The sequence below is a fragment of the Microcebus murinus genome, chromosome 8 (genome assembly GCF_040939455.1).
Source record: "Microcebus murinus isolate Inina chromosome 8, M.murinus_Inina_mat1.0, whole genome shotgun sequence".
In the NCBI taxonomy this organism is placed as follows: Eukaryota; Metazoa; Chordata; class Mammalia; order Primates; family Cheirogaleidae; genus Microcebus; species Microcebus murinus.
Genome location: NC_134111.1, coordinates 38,936,295 through 38,954,593, shown reverse-complemented (window position 1 = coordinate 38,954,593; position 18,299 = coordinate 38,936,295). Strand labels below are relative to the sequence as shown.

The window sequence follows — 18,299 nt, the reverse complement described above, 5'->3', positions numbered from 1 at the left end:
GTTTTCAGGCTTTAAAACATATCAAGGATCAGTCACTCTTAAAATGTTACTGAATGTCAGTTAAGGTTAGTACCACTAAGTTGTAGGACTGAGAAATGTGAATAATTCTGTTATCTCCATAAATCTTGGACTATAAATATATGTACACACACATACACGGAGAAGCAACTATGCCAGATTTATATCGTGACTTGGTAGTTTCATATTAGCCAGACAATGTTGACATATAAATCAAACCCAGGCTGACATTTCGCCTTTGGAATTAGAAACTCACTTCTGAAGTCCTCTGACCCAACTCCTTTACATACAGTAATCAGAATAAGTGTTTACACACTAGCCTCTCTGATTCCAACGTTTGGGAGAAAAATCTCATAAGCAATTGCTCCACATATCAAGATAAACTATTAGTGGTAAAAGTATATAGCTACAGAGCAATTCTTAATTTCCCCTACTCTATACAAGTATGACCAAAAATGCTTCTTAAAGCCTACAAGCTGCTGGCAGATTTTTCCAAAACAGAAATATGAGAAGTTATTCCTAGTTTTACATTGGAAATGACATCATCTAATAGGAAAACAGCTCTTTTTGAATTAGAAAACAACCATGTCCTCTCTTCAAGGTCAGGGCCCATGCCTTAAAACATCTTGTGTTCTCAAAAGCTAGTATTGCGCCTAAACAGAAATAAAACATGGAAGGTGGCATCTAAATTAACACTCAATTCCAGAGTGCGCCCGAGGTAAATTACCACATAAAAACCCTTGGTAGTAAAGTCTGCCTCTACTTCAAATAAATCTGATTTATTTTTAAATGTAAAAAAAAAAAAAAAATCAAACTTTCATGTACTTTTCTTCTTATCACTAAATCTTACAAATTTCTTGACTTCAGCTCAGGAAAGGCACTGTAACAGTCTCTCCCAAAGAAAAAAAACTCAAGAAACAAAAATTCAGAAAAGACTTTTTCTCCTGTGAAAAATCATGACAGAATAGAATTAAAGTACAGTAAGGGTGTAAGGATAGGCAGGGCTTGGTGGCTCATGCCTGTAATCCTAGCATTCTGGAAGGCGGAGGCGGGAGGATCACTCAAGGTCAGGAGTTCAAAACCAGCCTGAGCAAGAGCGAGATCCTGTCCTCTACTAAAAATAGAAAGAAATTAATTGGCCAACTAAAAATATATAGAAAAATTAGCCGTGCATGGTGGCATGCATGGTGGCACATGCCTGTAGACCTGGCTACTCGGGAGGCTGAGGCAGGAGGATCGCTCAAGCCTAGGAGTTTGAGATTGCTGTGAGCTAGGCTGACTCTAGCCTGGGCAACAGAGTGAGACTCTGTTTCAAAAAAACCAAAAAAACAAAACAAATAACAACAAAAAAAGGATGTAAGGACCAAGCCATGATAAATCTGGCTAGTTAACCAAAAGACAGCCAAATGTGAGTAGAAGCGTTCTACTAATGGCAGTTCTACTAATGGCAGTTGTCCCTGGATCACCACCGATCCCTCAGGGAGTGGTACACATGTCATTCTCCAGCCTTGCTGGCTTCACAGGTGTGTTACTGTGAGAAGATACTTGAACACAATGCAGTAAGTTCAAACTGATGGGAGGAGAAACATCAAACAAGGACAGAAAGCTCACATGTACTGCAAATAACTCTGGCTCCTATTTTTCTACTTAGCTTGTTCTACTTTTCATTTTATGTATCTACACACACATATGTGTAAATAATTTATTATTTGGTGTGAGAGGGTGAGATGCCTCAAAAGCGTTTTACAAAGTGGAAGTATATACTAATAAATCAATATGTAATTTGGAAGTGTTAAGGCGAGTTCAAAACACATCAAGGCAGGCAGCCCATTCCAGAGTTTAAGATGACACGTAAAGTGTATTCTACTTCTAGTATGCAAATTTCATACCTTATTTGGAGTAAGGGGAATATTAATGTTGTATTTTGAACATTAATATCTTATGAGAAAGTTGATTCTTCTTAAATATTGGATATATGATGGTTTGCTACATTCCCAAGTGTTACTGAATTATACCTGACAGAACCTACAACTCTGATTTAATAAAGGAAGCAAATGGGGAATGGGATTAATTTTGAAGAAATGCTGTTAAAAATTTTTTAAATTAAATATCTAAAGTATGAAAAACCGTCTAGAAAACATAAAACAAAAACACAGGTATCCACCATCTAGCTTTGTCGAATATTAACATTTCATCTTATTTGTCTCAGATTTCTCTAAAGAAATGGAGCTAGAATACATTCCCCAGTCCCATTTTCTTCCCTCCTTCTCAGAGGTAACCATTATCCTGAATCTATTTTATCATTCCAATTAGAAATTTTAACTTTATTCCATGTGTATATATCCAAAAATAATTTAGTCTCAATCTACATATATATTTACAATTTTTAAACAAACAGTATCATGCTGTAGTTATTCTGCTAATGCTTCTCAAGATTTATCTAATGTTACTATATATAGCTCTAATGTGCTTATTTATTAATTTTTAAAAAGATTATTTTTTAGAGATGGGCTGTCACAATGTTGCCCAGGCTGGTCCTCCTGCCTTGGCTAGGACTACAGGTAAATGGCTAATGGGCTAATTTTAACACCTGTGTGGTTTCACCATGTGAATACTGCAATTTATTTAACCATTCTTCTGCCAATGAATCCTTAGTATTTTTCCCAAATTCTCTGTTAGAGGAAATGCTGTCAGTCATCTGTCTTCCATCTGCAGAGTCATTCTTCCGTCTCAACAAGTACTCTTGAGCTGACTGCACCATCAAGGTACCACGCGCTCCTCCCTGCCTCTCACTCCCCACATCTGACCGTCATGCCCAGATCATGGAATATTCCTCTAACAGTTCCCTCTTTTCCACACCCCGTTTCTATCATTGAAACAGCTCCAGCTGTTATTGCTGGACTGTTGACTTCTTCATAGGCCTCCCAGGTTTGTCCCCTCAAATCATCCTCTCTACCTTGCTGCCTGCTGGAAGAACGCATTTAAAATCCCAAACTGGCCATGCCACACCCCAGTGTCCCCACTGCATGTGGGCCACTAAGTTCCTTGTAAAAGTTCCCTAAACCAAGCCTGTATCTCTCTCCACCCTTGCTTCCCTAATGACACAGCAGTCCCCTCTTGCCTGTAGCTCTGATGCCAGATCCCATGCTGGCTGAGCTTGCGACTGGAAGGACCTCCTCTGTTTCCCTGCCAATGCCTCCTCAGCCTTTAGGTCAGCTTTGGTTTTGTATTATCCAGGAACTTCCTTACCCATTCTTTGTGCTCCCAATACAACATATACTGAGTGAGTTGGCCACATTTCCCTGACATTCACAGAACCACAGTGTTCCTCCCCAGTCTGAGTGCTACTTAAAGGCAGAGACTGGCTTTTATTCATCTTTAAATCCCTGAAACTTAGCAAAGTGCCTGGGAACAGAAACAGGCACTCAGACACTGGCTGAACTGAAGTGGAAGGCAGCCAATCTATTAAGTATATTTTATTTTCATAATAAAGAGAGCCAGTGTATTTAAAACAAGTAGAATTAGTATGGAATACATAATAAAAAACGACGTATTCAGTCCTCCATGACCAAGACATCTGTTAGCTGACACTTAGGCATTAATAAGTACAATAACTGATACTAATAGAGTTGACCCTACAGCACTGCAAACGGTTTCTGAATCATTAGACTAAATTATACTCAGCCTTCACAGTTGTGAACACTATCTATATATCACCATCTACTACCTAGAACCTCTAACTCTTCCATAATGCCGCTATACAAGGTCATAGTCTAGATTGTTTTCAACATTTCCTCTAGGACAAGATCACATTCTATACCTACCTGTAACAAGCTCCCTTACTTCTGCATCAATAGATTTTCTCAAGAGTCGCAACAAGGCAGGTATCCCACCAACATTCTTCATTGCTATTTTATTTTCATCTGTAGACTTGCCAAAAACAAGGTTTCGAAGGGCACCACAAGCATTCTTCTGCACTTCCAAAACTCTGTGGTCCAAAAGGTCAACCAGATGCTTGATTCCCCCTAACCTACACACCTAGAATGAAAAATATTAGGTACCATGCCTAAGTGACAGGTGATGATTAATCAATCAGTGATCATACAAAATCTTTATGGAGAGGTCATGGGATGTGGGTACCTCCAGATCATTTTAAAGGCTACTGTTTATTCTATATAACACATCTTTTATAAATTCTGAGAACACTCTCCAAGATGAAACTCCCTTCCTGTCCATATGCAGGCAGCATAGTCCTCCTCCAACCCTCTGAACACACACAGGGAAGTGTGCTTTCACTCCAGGAGTGCTATGTGCAAATGCACAAACACAACAAAGCTATACGCAGGCTTGGAGACAATACAGGAAAGAACTTTTAACTGAAGTCATTTAGTTTCTAGAATTAGTTCTCTAGGCTACTCCTTAAATTTTCTTCCATTTGTGAATTCATTAGAACATTATTTGACTATTTCTGAGCTTTATTTATTACATCCACTTTTAGGTCTGGAGCTGGTATGTTGTTTTGCATATTAACTGATGAAAAATATTTCTGTTCTATACAATATTGCAGGGAGGAAAAATGCCTAAAACATTAAAAGAATCTGTATATTACAGAACCCTCACCGATAACCAATAACTTGCTATGTTTCTATAAATACCCCAAATCTTTAAAATCTGAAATAAAATATTCATGTGTTCAGTGTTAGTGATGGTTATAAATCCTCTGTGACTTCACTTAATTGTGGTTGCCATCAATCTTGACCAGAACCTCATAAAGCACATTAGCTTGTGAGTTCCATGAATACTATTACAATTTTTACCTAATAGATTTTTTGAAAATATTTTTAAAATTCAGGTTAAATGGATTTTTGCTTCATGTTTTATAAATAAGCTAATGAAGTAGATGTGGGATTTGGAAATGCTGAAGGCACTCCAAGAAATACACTCCTCCCGGTTTTTCCTGACAGATACTGAAATTCATAGCTAAGAAGCAAAGAGTATTGGTATCAAAATATCCCTTTAAAAAGGCCACTGAATGACATCTGGTAATTTCTCAAATACGCAAGCATGTTGATGCTAAATGCAAAGGCACTACTATCTTGCCCGAATCCAGGCACTGTGTCCTGTACCTCCATCTTCACTTTGTTGTCGCCGAAGCACAGGTGCTGCAGGTAGGCTGCCGCATTCGCCTGCACGGACGGGAACTGGTGCTGCAGCATGTGAATGACTTCAGGTAACTCGGGATCACGCCAGGCAAACTCCCTACGTAAGAAAGACGTGGCTTCAGAGAGGAGGGCCCATGTTGTGCTAATACACCGAACAAAACAGTTGTTATGAGGAAAAAAACTCAGCTCAGACAAAAACTGAAAGCTATAAAAATATATACATGTGGATATTTTTTCCCCTGATGAACATATGCAGAGGCCCAGATGCTTATGATCTTAAAAGAAACCATGATGCACAGATGCAGAGAACAAGATTCAAGGAACAAAGGAAATTCTTAACATGAGGAACTTTCCACTCTAGTGTTCTTCCTCCTGATTCTAGTTTTGTCTTCCTACCTATGTAAGAAATCTGCAGGTACAAGGCAAAAGTAAACAAGTGCTCTTCAGCTAAGTGAGATGTCATGCCTGAGGAGAGAGGAAGGGATGGTGGGACAGAGCTGGTGTCAGCCTAGAAATCACAAATATTGCGGGCCTGGGGACTCTTAAGAAACAACATTTAGGGTTGTTCTTGATGATAAGGCTGAAACACAGAACATTTTGAAAAAGGAAAAATGTTTTACCAGTAATCTTATATCCAGAGAAAACAATTTTTGATATTTCCTAGTTTTAATATATATATGTGTACAAACATGCATACATATTTGCAGGTGTAGAATTTTTTCTCATAAAACTGGACTATTATCAAATAGCATTTGATGGTTCACAAACATGTATTCTGTGTTAGGCACTATGCTAGGTGCATGTATAAATTCATTTTATTTTCACAGCAACTTTATTGATTTGGAAGCCGAGGCAGAAAGGCTTAATAACTGGTCACACAGCTAGGATACAGCAGAGCAACATCTGGGCCCAGGCAGTCTGTCTTCAGAGTCTGTACCCTCAACCACTATGCTATATCATTTTTTTGTAAAATGAGTACATAATCATACTACACACACACACACACACACACACACACACACACACACACACACACACTTCTTCTATAATTTGCTTTTTTCAGGTAACATCAATAACATCAAATTGTCAGATTTTTTTCCTTTTTTTTTAAAGAGCTCAGGCTGGTCTTGAACTCCTGACCTTGAGTGATCCTCCTGCCTCAGCCTCCCAGAATGCTAGGATAACAGGCATGAGCCACTGCACTCAGCTTAAAAAGTTTAATCTTAATCCCATTAATGCAAGTTATCATTTATTGAGTTTTTCTGCATTAGGCATTATGTGAAGAGCTTTACATTCATTATCTCATTTAGCTTTACTGCTGTCCATGAGGTAAGCACTATTAAATGACATTAGATAGAGAAGGAACTCAGGATTAGTAACTGAGTGGTGGAAGTCAGTGAAACCCAGCTGGTCTATGTGTGCCCCCACACATAAGGAACAGAAAGCTGATGGAGGTTTTGAAGCAGGAGAGTGAGAGCATGCAACAGAGAAGATAACTCTGGTGGCCAAGTAGAGAATGTACTGGAATCAGAATAGACCGGTGGCAAGGAGACTAACCACTACCCACATAAGAATCCACACAGTTATTCAAAACAAAATAGAGCCATCTTTGATTTCTCTCTTCCCCTTATCTTCTTCATCTAATTCATCAGTAAGTTCTGTCGACTATCTCCAAAATATTCATTAATAATATGTATCAAATCCATCCGTTTTCTCCATCTTGCCTGGACCACTGTAACAGTCTCCTCTATGTTCTCACTGCTTCAAATATCGCCCCCTCCCTAATCCATTCTTCACACAGCTGCCAGAAGACCTAAAACCTGAAGTCAGGGTTGAGATGGAAACTCTGGCTTGGGGGAGGGGCTGGATGATAACACCATTAACAGACATTAAGAATATAGCAAATGCCAAGAGATGTGGGATAACACAGCAGAGAAAGCACAGGATTTAGAGTTAGTCTGACTGGGTTTAAGTTTCAGGTCCTTTGATTACTATGTGATTTTGAAAACCAGTTAATTATTTGGAGATGCAGTTTCCCCATCTGCAAAACAGGAACAATAAAACTTTCATTTCTATCTTTTTTATAGGTTGGCTGTGATAATTAAATGTGATGATGTGTATTAAAATACTTTATATACTTTAATGATACAGATGTTTTATTAATCTTCATCATCCCTAAGAAATGAGCTATTCTAAACAGAGGCATTCTCTGTAGCAAATAGTTTTCCTTTTATGCACTGAAGCTGTGTTCACCATTTCTGATGAAAATCTGTCTAAAGCCTGTTATGCAAATCTGTGTTGTAATTAACAGAGTGCAAGGAGTGGGATTTAATCTTTCTTTGATGACTCACAATCATGACAAATACACATTTTTGTCCTCTTTAAATGGCACGGTGATGGTCAAGATTTCCTGACATCCCTGGGTGCCGGGAGGGCCAGGTAACAGAGAGCGTGGGCTCCAGCTGAGCTGGGCAATTAGGCTAGCTTGGCTCCAGCGCCAACTCTGATTCAAGTTCAGCAGAAATTTACCCTGGAAAACTGCTATCAATTTGTGGGCTGGCTGGATGGCTTCAATGCCTGCCAGGAGGTGCTTCATTAAAACCTAAGCCCAGACTTCTGTTTCCAGCCATGCCAGAATAACTGGTACTGGATTTTGTCTTCCCACCATAAACAACTATAAAACTGAATTAAATGTATAAGGAAACTGTTTTTAGGCCCTGGAAAACTGGCAACACAAGAATGTAATTCCTGAGAGGAGGGAAACACCCAAGGAGTCCCATATTCACTTGGTTTTCTACCTAGGGGTACCTTCTGGACCATGATACAGGAAGCTGAGCCCAAGTACTACATGACAGACTTAGTGAACTGATGGGGGAGATAATGGAATTTGGGGATGACACAGTGGTTAGCATGTGTAGAGCAGGGAGACAAGGAGGCTGTGCAGAGGTGATGCTACAGGTTTGCGTGTGGACCACACACGGATCTTAGCTGAACACTGGGCTGCGTGTCTGCAGGCACACGTGCAGGTCAGGTAGAGTGTGGCTTCTGCGTGACCGAGAGCTAACAGGTCCCAGGTGATGCTGGAATCCCAGGCCAGACAGAGTGCAGACCTTTCTGTGCACCTTGGGAATTTAGTCAAGACTCCACAAAGGCTGTGTCTTAGGAGTAAGGACCACGTTCTAGGGCTAAAACCAATCTGAAATAGACCTAACAAAGAAGAGAACACATCTGGACAGGATGGAAAGGATCTGCCAGTAATTTAGTCACCTACCACAACAGAATGCAGCACCCTAACAGGATACAACGCAACCCAGATTCCCTGTGATGTGTCATCTACAACAGTCATCAGAGAATTTTAAATGACTAGACATGAGAAAAACATATGACTTACAAAGATGTAAAAAAGCAGCCAATAGAAACAGACCCTGAGACGACTCAGATATTGGTATTATCAGAAGTAATTTAAAATGGTTATTATAAATGTGTTCAAAGACTTATAGAAAAAGATGTATCTAAGAATGAATAGATGGGGAGATCTCATCAGAGACAGTGAAACTATCAAAAATTCTTCTTTCAAATTCAAATATTTGAAATAAGAAATTATATTTGGATGAGTTTACCAATAGAGTGGAGTCTATAGGACAAAGAACACTAAATTTGAAGACTTTGATAAAAAATATCTAATTAGAAGAACATGGGAAAAAAAAGACTTAAAAAAAATGAACAGAGCTTCAGTAATCTTTGAAATAAAGTTATCTAATATGTTTAATTGGAGTCCCATAAGAAGAAGAGAGTTTAGGGCAGAAAAAAAATGTAAAGAAATAATGACTGAAAATAGGCCGGGCACGGAGGCTCACACCTGTAATCCTAGCACTCTGGGAGGCTGAGGCGGGTGGATCGCTCAAGGTCAGGAGTTTGAAACCAGCCTGAGCAAGAGCGAGACCCAGTCTCTACTATAAATAGAAAAAAATTAATTGGCCAACTAATATATGTAGAAAAAATCAGCCGAGCATGGTGGCGCATGCCTGTAGTCCCAGCTACTAGGGAGGCTGAGGTAGTAGGATAGCTTGAGCCCAGGAGTTTGAGGTTGCTGTGAGCTAGGCTGACGCCACAGCACTCACTCTAGCCTCGGCAATAAAGCGAGACTTTGTCTCAAAAAAAAAAAAAAAGAGACTGAAAATCAACTGACATACCATTACTCTCAGTGAACCCCAAACACGTTAAATGCTAAGAAAACAACATTTATGCCCATCAGAGTACAATTGCTAAAAGCTAGAGAAAACAGAAAAGCAGACAGAAGATATAGTACGTAACAAGAAGGATACAAATGATGTTTAATTTCTCATTAGAAACAACAGAGGTCTAAAGATAATGAATGACACCTTTTAAAGTACTGAAAGAAAACAAAATCCACACCTGTAATTTCTGAATTTTATATCTAGCAAAAACATCCTTTAAAAAATGAAATAAAAATATTTTCAGATTGCAAAGGTGATATATTAACCAAAATGTTTATGCCCCCACAATATTCTGACATTAAAAAAAAAGGAAATAAGTACATTGGAAAAAAATTTTCAAATAAACTGAAGCTGAGAGAATTTGTTGCAAGCAGACATTCAACACAAGAAAGGCAAAAGGAAATTCTTTAGGCTAAAGGGAAATGAGTTGAGATGGAAACTTGAATTGGAAATTTCAAATTTCCAAGTTTCAAATTCACCTGAATTGTGTTTTCAGGTAGGATAAATGCAGGTACCATGATAAGGTAATCATTTATTCATCTTATGAAATGCATTATCAGTAAAGTTCCACATAATCAAAGCTAGCCATAACAGTTTTATGCATTAGACTATGAAATTATCATACTATAAATAGCTGAAATATATTATCATACATGAAATCCCTGTTTATAGTAAATCAACTCCGAGGTCAAAACTGAAGTCTTCAGAGACACATGTTAAACTCAAAGCTCTAATAATATCTCCTTGCTTTTCCTAGGTAGCTATTATTTTCTCTGCAGGCCTAGCCAAGGTATGGTCACAATTACCTACAAATCAAAACCCTTTTGAGAATTTCTGCAACGATTTGGGTGCCCGATTCTTTTGTCATTTTTGAGGATTTAAAAAAACAAAATCAGTAAGAATATTCTTGACAATTATATTGGAGGTGCTATTAAATAAATTATTTTTAAAAACCCTTAAAAGGAAAAAGATGGTAAACCAGGAATAGCAGAACCAAATTTTAATATGTGTATCAACTTTAAAGAATTTCAGGCATAAAAATGAATAGGTAAGGCCGGGCGCTGTGGCTCACGCCTGTAATCCTAGCTCTTGGGAGGCCGAGGCGGGCGGATTGCTCAAGGTCAGGAGTTCAAAACCAGCCTGAGCGAGACCCCGTCTCTACTATAAATAGAAAGAAATTAATTGGCCAACTGATATATATATAAAAAATTAGCCGGGCATGGTGGCGCATGCCTGTAGTCCCAGCTACTTGGGAGGCTGAGGCAGAAGGATCACTCGAGCCCAGGAGTTTGAGGTTGCTGTGAGCTAGGCTGACGCCACGGCACTCACTCTAGCCTGGGCAACAAAGCGAGACTCTGTCTCAAAAAAAAAAAAAAAAAAAAAAAAAAAAAAATGAATAGGTAAAGTGGTTTTAGTGAAGTAGCAGATTTTCCGTTCAACTGTAAAGTACTTTTAGTTATTTTGTTTTAAAGACCAAACCCTCACTTATCATTTTAATTCACATTCATTAGAATAAGTTGGTAGGTGGCTAAAAATGAATTAATAATCATAACAATTTTCCAGTGAAGCAACTATTTGTGGGCGAAGAGTGAATGAAATCTTGCATACATGCCTTAAAATAACACTACAGCTGCTTAAAATTTAGCAACAATTTCACTCTTTCAAAATAAAACTAAAAATAAAAATTCTTTTAGTTTCAAAGTATCCTTATTTCCCGAATATTCTAAATGACTTTCATTAAAGACAAAGCTAATTTTTCAAAATCAATCAAGTATTAAATGACTTACACTTATCTTAATAAAAAATGTTGTCTGCAGGACCAAACAATATTAGAAAGAGGAAACATCTACCATTTGCCAAATATTTCTTTGCTTATGAGATATGAGAATTTCTTGTAAACCATTTTCTCCTAAATGCCAGAAAGCTTTTCAAAATACCTAGTTAAAAGCTCTATGTCGTGTTGACCAATAATCCAAAATGTATACAACACTGCTCTTTCCCACTTCAGAGCAATAATACAAATTTTTGGATGCTTTCATCCAAGAAGTCAGTCAGGATAAAAGAAAAGGGGTAAAATGATCCTTCAAAGTCTTCTGTTCAATTCTGGCTAAGACGCTATCCCAGGTAGTTGCCTTGGTGAAGTATTTCAATGGTGAATGCTATGAATATTCCCATAGATCTGTGCATTCTCTAATTTGTTATTAAAGCAAGGAAAGAAGAAATCTATCTTTAAAGTGAAATTAACCTCAATGATCCACATAGTTAGAATACATCTGGAAGGGTTAAGAGATAAGCAATTACTGAGATTGTAAAAGACTTGGCAATTAAAAAAAAAGTCAGAATGGAGGAAATGTTTGGAGACTCCTAACTGGTACGTGCCTGGGGTCTTTTTGAATGCTGTCTATCGATGGAGATCTTGTGGTGCCATCATCAGCTGGGGCTGCGTGCTGAAGCCTGTTATAATTGCACTCCTGAACTCGGTACTGTATTGGCCTATAGGGCTCCGCGTAGGTAGCTGTTGTGTTCAGAGCATAATTATTTCTTTGGTATGTAAGGGTACTTCGTTGGCTGGACGTTCTTTGTAGATTTCCAATACCTATTAGAAAGTCAACATTTTGGAAAAGATTAGTATGCTCTCTATGAGATCACTCTCTTTTAAAAGGTAAAATATTTTTAACTTTAAGGAATACAGTTTTTGGCAATTATACAAATAGCTTACTTTTAGATTTTTCGAATCTAGCTCATTAGCACTAAAAAAAAATGGTACCTAAGTTTTTAATATACACAAATAATATTTCGTCAGTTTCATTAGCAAGAAAGAATAAAAATAAAATTGTAAATCTGCTTATATAATAGGTCTTAATATGTTCATTAAGATTCATAACTTAAAACTCCAAGAGAAATATAAGAAAAGAATTAAACCAATTTTAGAGATAAATAATGAAATAGAAAAAATTCATAATTTCATTTTAGTGATAAAAACAAAATATTTATTCAAATTTATAAATAACTGAAACCATCAAAATTTTAAAACTTAGTGTACACAGGTTACTTATTTTACTATACAGTAGTCCTCTCTTATTTGGGGTTTTGCTTTCCATGGTTTCAGTTACCCATGGTCAACCATGGTCCAAAAACATCAAATGGAAAATTTCAGAAATAAGCAATCCATAAGTTTTAGACTGCACACTGTCCTGAGGAGGATGGTGAAATCTGGCGCATACAGCTCCATTCCTACTGGGTATGAATCATCCCTCTGTCTAGCACATCCACACCGTAGATCTACTCACCTGTTAGTCACACCGTAGCCATGTTGGCCACCAGACTGACTGTCATGGTATCACAGTGCTTGTTTTGAAGTAACTTTATTTTACTTAATTGTTCTATTTCATTATCAGTTATTGTTGTTGCTCTTTTACTGTGCCTAATTTTTAAATTAAACTTTATCCCAGGTATGAATATATAGGAAAAAGCATAGTACATATAAGGGCTCGGTACTATCTGTGGTTTCAGTCATCAGCTGGGGTCTTGGAACATATCCCCCACAGATAAACAAACACTACTATATACCGTATTTCTAGACCTGTGGATCTTGATAACATTGGGTAATCTACTTCACAAGAAGAGAAAGAAGATTAATATATCAAACTGTTCTATAGCTACTCCCATAAATTACTGCATGATAATACATATAAAGGTACTATACACTGTATTTAACATTCCTCTACTAATTATAGCAGCAGTTATCTCTCCAATGACTGTATACATATTCTTCATGCATTTATAAAGATTTATAAAGATTTTAACATTCTCTATTTCTTAATCCTATTAAAGAAATTCCTCAGTTTACAGACATAAGAACAAGTGAAATACTTCTTCATTAATGTAAAATTTGGTGCACTCTATTAGAAAACAAAATCCCTCGATAAACCAAACTATCAGTTTCTGGCAAAGAACCCATTCAAATAGAGCCTTCACCCTCCTGGTGCTCTGGGAAGTGTATCTCCTAGAGCTGTGTCTTTGAGAGGTTATCTGTGCTATCTGGAGTTCATTTGTAGGCATCTTAATAAATCTGTAATACTTCTTTATTTTAAAAAAAGAAGCTGCTTCTTCCACGAGCCAGCCCCGAGGCATGACCTGGCAGCTCACGGCCCTGTGGGCTGCAGCCTCTGTTCTCCATTGTTATGGTGTGGCATAAACGTGAGAGTTGTGGGAACAAGGGGTGATGCCCCAGCTCCCTGTTTTATAAATGACGCTACTGCAGCCTGTCCCAGTTTGAGTCCATCACAAGGGATATCTATTTCACATTCCACGTTTAAGTATTCAGAGGAAGTCCAACACCTAAGAAAGGGTAATGCCAAATACACTTGGGATCCAGACAAGCTAAATCAATGACAGCCAAGTGACTCATGTATGGATTTCCTCCAAAAACTTGTTCAGCAACAAAAATTACAAAGAAATTTCCCCACAAAGGCTTTCCTTTCTATATCGAATATGCTTCAAACCAGAGGAGAGTTAGATTTACAGTTCTACAAACTTATTCCTGAATTAACAGTGCAATCACTATGTTCATTGATTAGGTTGTGCTAAGGTAAAAATATATTACCTATAAATAGGTGCTAAATGAACTTCTGCTTTACTGCTTATTGATCTGCTGTCAAGCTGCTTATCTGACAACAAAATCAGCAACATGATTTCTTTCTAATGGGGAACCCAATTCTCAACAAAACGTTTCCACCATCAGGCCTGTGAAATAGGGAAATCGGCTAAGTAGGGCCTATGCACACCTGAGCCTGTGCGATACAACGCCGTCTGCGAGCCCTGGAGCTCCACAGTTCCGTGGTTCGGGCTGCGGTACACCGGGCTGTAATAGGTCCTCCCCTCATAAATAGGCGTGATGTGCAAGTCCGGAGACACAGTTGAACGAAGGTCTTGCCCGAGCTGGCTGTGCTGACTGGCATAGGAACTCCGTAAGCCTAGAGGCAGGAAAATGACATCACTGTGAACTGAGAAAATCATGGTGAGATTAAAAACATCAACCCTAATTAAAATCCTAACCAACAGCACCACGCGTTAAGTCTAAACACCAAAACCAGTAAAAGTTTTACAAAAGAGGGATGCCAGGTGTGAAAAGGACTCCATATACATTTTTGAAATACAACTTTCTGTTGCCAGCAAGATAAATTTTCCAGCAAAAATAACAACATATTATTAAATGGTTTGAAACACTGAAATTCATTCCCAATTGTAAGCTATTTTATGATGGTGACCAAATATTTTCTATCATTGTATGGTTCACACCATTCTCTCCTTGCCGTCCAGACCTACCAGTTATACTAAGGGACCATCAGGTCTCCGCAGGGAGCGCCCACCATCTCATGCCTCTTTAAATCCCAACACCTAAGACGACGCCTACATAATGTACTTGGTAAAGGCTAATGTTCAAGAGCGGTTTGGAAATACATCTCTCTATTAGTTCACACATAATTTTCACGGGAAAACACTGAAAATTTTATACTACAAAATTTGGGATATTAGCAGTGAATTAATAACACGTATTAAATATTATATGAAATACAATTTTACTATTTTTTTTTGTTGTAAAATATTAATACCTTATTTACTATTTATTGTGTATTTCCCTTTTTTTTTAAAAAAAGAATCAAAACCAAAAATTTTTTTATAGGAACTCACATACCAGATTCTTGACTTTCTTTCTAGTATAAAGGAAAAGTACAAAGTTAGTAGGACATGAACATTAAGATATTTAAAATATTTTTATGCAAATTACACACATGGGACTTTCATGATAAAAAGGTAGATGCTCAAAGTTTGTGATTTTTCATCATTAGTAAGTAAAATTTGTCACTTGGTAAGAACACCAACTAAAGTTACATTCCAAATACGAGCAAGAGAAAGCACAAACATATCAAGTCAGTTAGCAGGTATTTGCTTTATAAAAAATAGCAATTAATTAACACAGTAACTAATTATAAAAAGATAGGATTGTAGCCATCCTGTTAGCTCAGTTTATCAAATCACAGCTAAATGCAAATGGGCTTGCATATGAGTGATAACCATATGTTGTTCAGTGAGGAGTGGCAAGAAAGTTAATAAATACATAAAGCTTCTAAAGTGAATGATTATTACCTACCCTGGACAGCTATGCGACAGGCAAAGAAACCAAATGAACCAACATGAGTTTCAGTTACTGGGTCCCCGCTTGCTAAAATGAAGATCTCAGGTTTATACAATCTTATAACTGGGAGATAATCCAGACAAACTTTCTCATTTCAAAACCAAGGAAACTGAGAACCCAAAAGAAAACATGATTCAGCCCCATCAGAGAGCTACTTCCTGGTAGGGCTGAGAGGAGACCACAAGTCAGTCCTCTGTCATTCCTCACTCAACAATGAACACAGCTATACCTCAAGAATCAATGACATGTGATGTGAGAAATCAAACTCTGGGCACTCCACAAACATCAAGTTAGCCCACCAGGGAAGGGTCTATGCAAGCCAACTTATCTCTAAAGATGGTACTATGATTGCTATTGTAAAATTCTCTCTTGAGGATTTCACCTTTTATTCACTGGCAGATTTCTCATTTTTTTAATAGCAGAGTCTAGGCTCTATCTCTTTATGGACCCCATGAGTATCTTGAACAAAAGTATAAGCACTGTTTTTTTTTTTTTTTTTGCAGTGACATAAGGCAGGCAGGTGAAAAGGTACCTAGTCAATACGAGGTGCTGGTGTCACACTTAGTAGAGTAAAAAACACTCTGGACTCAGTGCAAGACTCTGAAGATCATTCACGCCTGGGCAAAGGCCAGCCCGACATCCGGCCATGCCGCTCTGCTCCCACCATCCCACTGTGATGTGAAATAAGACAAAGCATTCCTCACCACTACCAGAATGTTATATTCTCACTCTATGAGGATCTGGCTGGACTCTTCACTGGAATTCATGCAACATGAGAACTGTTATAAACACTGACTATGATTTCAAGGTAACAAAGTGAGCTCCTTACCATTTAAAACTATGAAAAGTAACCAGCAGATACTAACTTATTATGGAATTATAAAATTATTACATGTGACATGCTGTAATGGGAAATAAAAGGCTTAGAACCGTAGTGTAATGTAGCACTTTCTTGTTATTACAAATCACTTTGAATAATATAACAATGACTGTTAGTTTTTGTTTACCTGCTCTTGCCTTTAAAAGAACACATGCACAAAGTCCTATAGATTAGCATTAGATTAGCATTTGTGTAGAAACCCCACTATAACTTAATTATCATTGAAATTGGAATATAAGTAATAATGCTCCATAATTGGTATTAGAAATAATTTTTCCAGAAAGCATTTCCACAGATTAATTTTTAATAACTTTACCTATCCCTCCAGATAATGGAACACACTGATACTCCACAATATTATTTACCCAACCAATAATTTCTATTTGTAATTCCACAAATACATATTATTAATAGTATGCCTATTACAGTGATATATTCCATGTGATTCAAAACCTTTATATTTAAGACATTAGAAATAAATTTATCTTTCAAACATTGATTCTTTATCTAATCAAAACTTTTCTTGACATTCTATAATTATACTGAAATGAGTACTTTAGAGTATATATATATTTTTTTGTGAGAGGAATTACATTTGTACATACATTGTGTCCTCATTTAAATTATGATCACCAAATATCCAAGTCCCTGAATATATAACAAAATATTGCTTTAGATATATCAATTAGCAGGCTATTAACCCATTGAAATCAAGAACAATAGCAAATACAATGACAGGTACATGATTTTCCAAGGTTAAAATAAAACAAAGGAATTCACAAATTAGGACCCACTTTCCCAATAAATGAGCAGGGGGATTACAGCAAAGCTTGCCTAGAACCATTTAAAGAAACCCTTTGCTTCTTTAGAAGACCACAATATTTCTAGAAAATAGAAAGCCAGGGAGAGGGCTAGGTCTTTATAAAAATATTCCCACCTCCTGAAGCATAAAGTCTAATCTTACTTGCACCGTCAGAGAAACAAGCTTTTTAAACAAAAGGTTATGGGCCCTCTCAGGGCTAAACATGGAGACAGTAATTTATGTGCTGCCTTCCTTCCCTGGGTGGAAGGAAGGCACTTCATTTTCCTACAAGCCCGGGACTCTGCATAGCTGTTCTACCCAACACATGGGTGGAATAGAATACAGAAGTCCTCAGAACTATTAACTTTTTAAGGTTTCCTCTGAAGGCAGGATTTCATACATGATTCCTCCATCACTTTGCTGCATACTTTTCATATATTCTAGAAAATACCTAAGCCAAGCACACTCCTCTGATGAGTGAATGAAAAGGAGGTGGTTTCTTCACTAGGGATTTCTTTGAGCTTGAAATCAAGTCCCATATAATTTTTTTGTGCAATTAGAAAAATTGTAATTATTCAATTAGAAAAATCTCCAAAGAAGCCATAAAAATGTTAATTTTACTACATAAAAATATTAAAAATTATTGTTAATAAACTCCTAAAACAAAATAAAAAGATAAATGACAAAATGGAAAAAATACTTGAGAAGTATATTACCAGACGATAATTTATCTCAAGTATGCAAGGCTTTTACAAATGACAAAAATAGACAAAAGACCTGAATCTGTGGTTTTAAAAAAAAGAAATAAAATGCCTAATATACATGCATATGAAATCTTCAACCTCAGTCATAACTAAATAAGGGCCACTTAAAACAGTAAGGTTTTATAAAGATGAAACACTTGCAGATACAATCCTGGTAAGAGTGTAGGCACACTCTTAAATTGCTAGCAGAAATATAATATGTGTAACCTTCTTGGGGGCAATTCAATAATCTCTCT

The 18,299-nt window shown here is 37.2% G+C and overlaps 1 protein-coding gene across 5 annotated transcripts in view; it reads right to left on the bottom strand.

The window, feature by feature from the left end:
- PKP4 (plakophilin 4) overlaps positions 1-18,299 on the bottom strand; it is a 222,912-nt gene that overhangs the window by 35,139 nt on the left and 169,474 nt on the right. For all 5 annotated transcript variants that reach the window (XM_076005559.1, XM_076005560.1, XM_076005558.1 and 2 more), the window contains exons 8-11: positions 14,206-14,394; positions 11,794-12,014; positions 5,145-5,273; positions 3,843-4,056 (exon numbers count right to left, since the gene is read on the bottom strand). In XM_076005559.1, the coding sequence (XP_075861674.1) occupies positions 3,843-4,056; positions 5,145-5,273; positions 11,794-12,014; positions 14,206-14,394 (753 nt within the window). The remainder of the gene's footprint in view (positions 1-3,842; positions 4,057-5,144; positions 5,274-11,793; positions 12,015-14,205; positions 14,395-18,299) is intronic.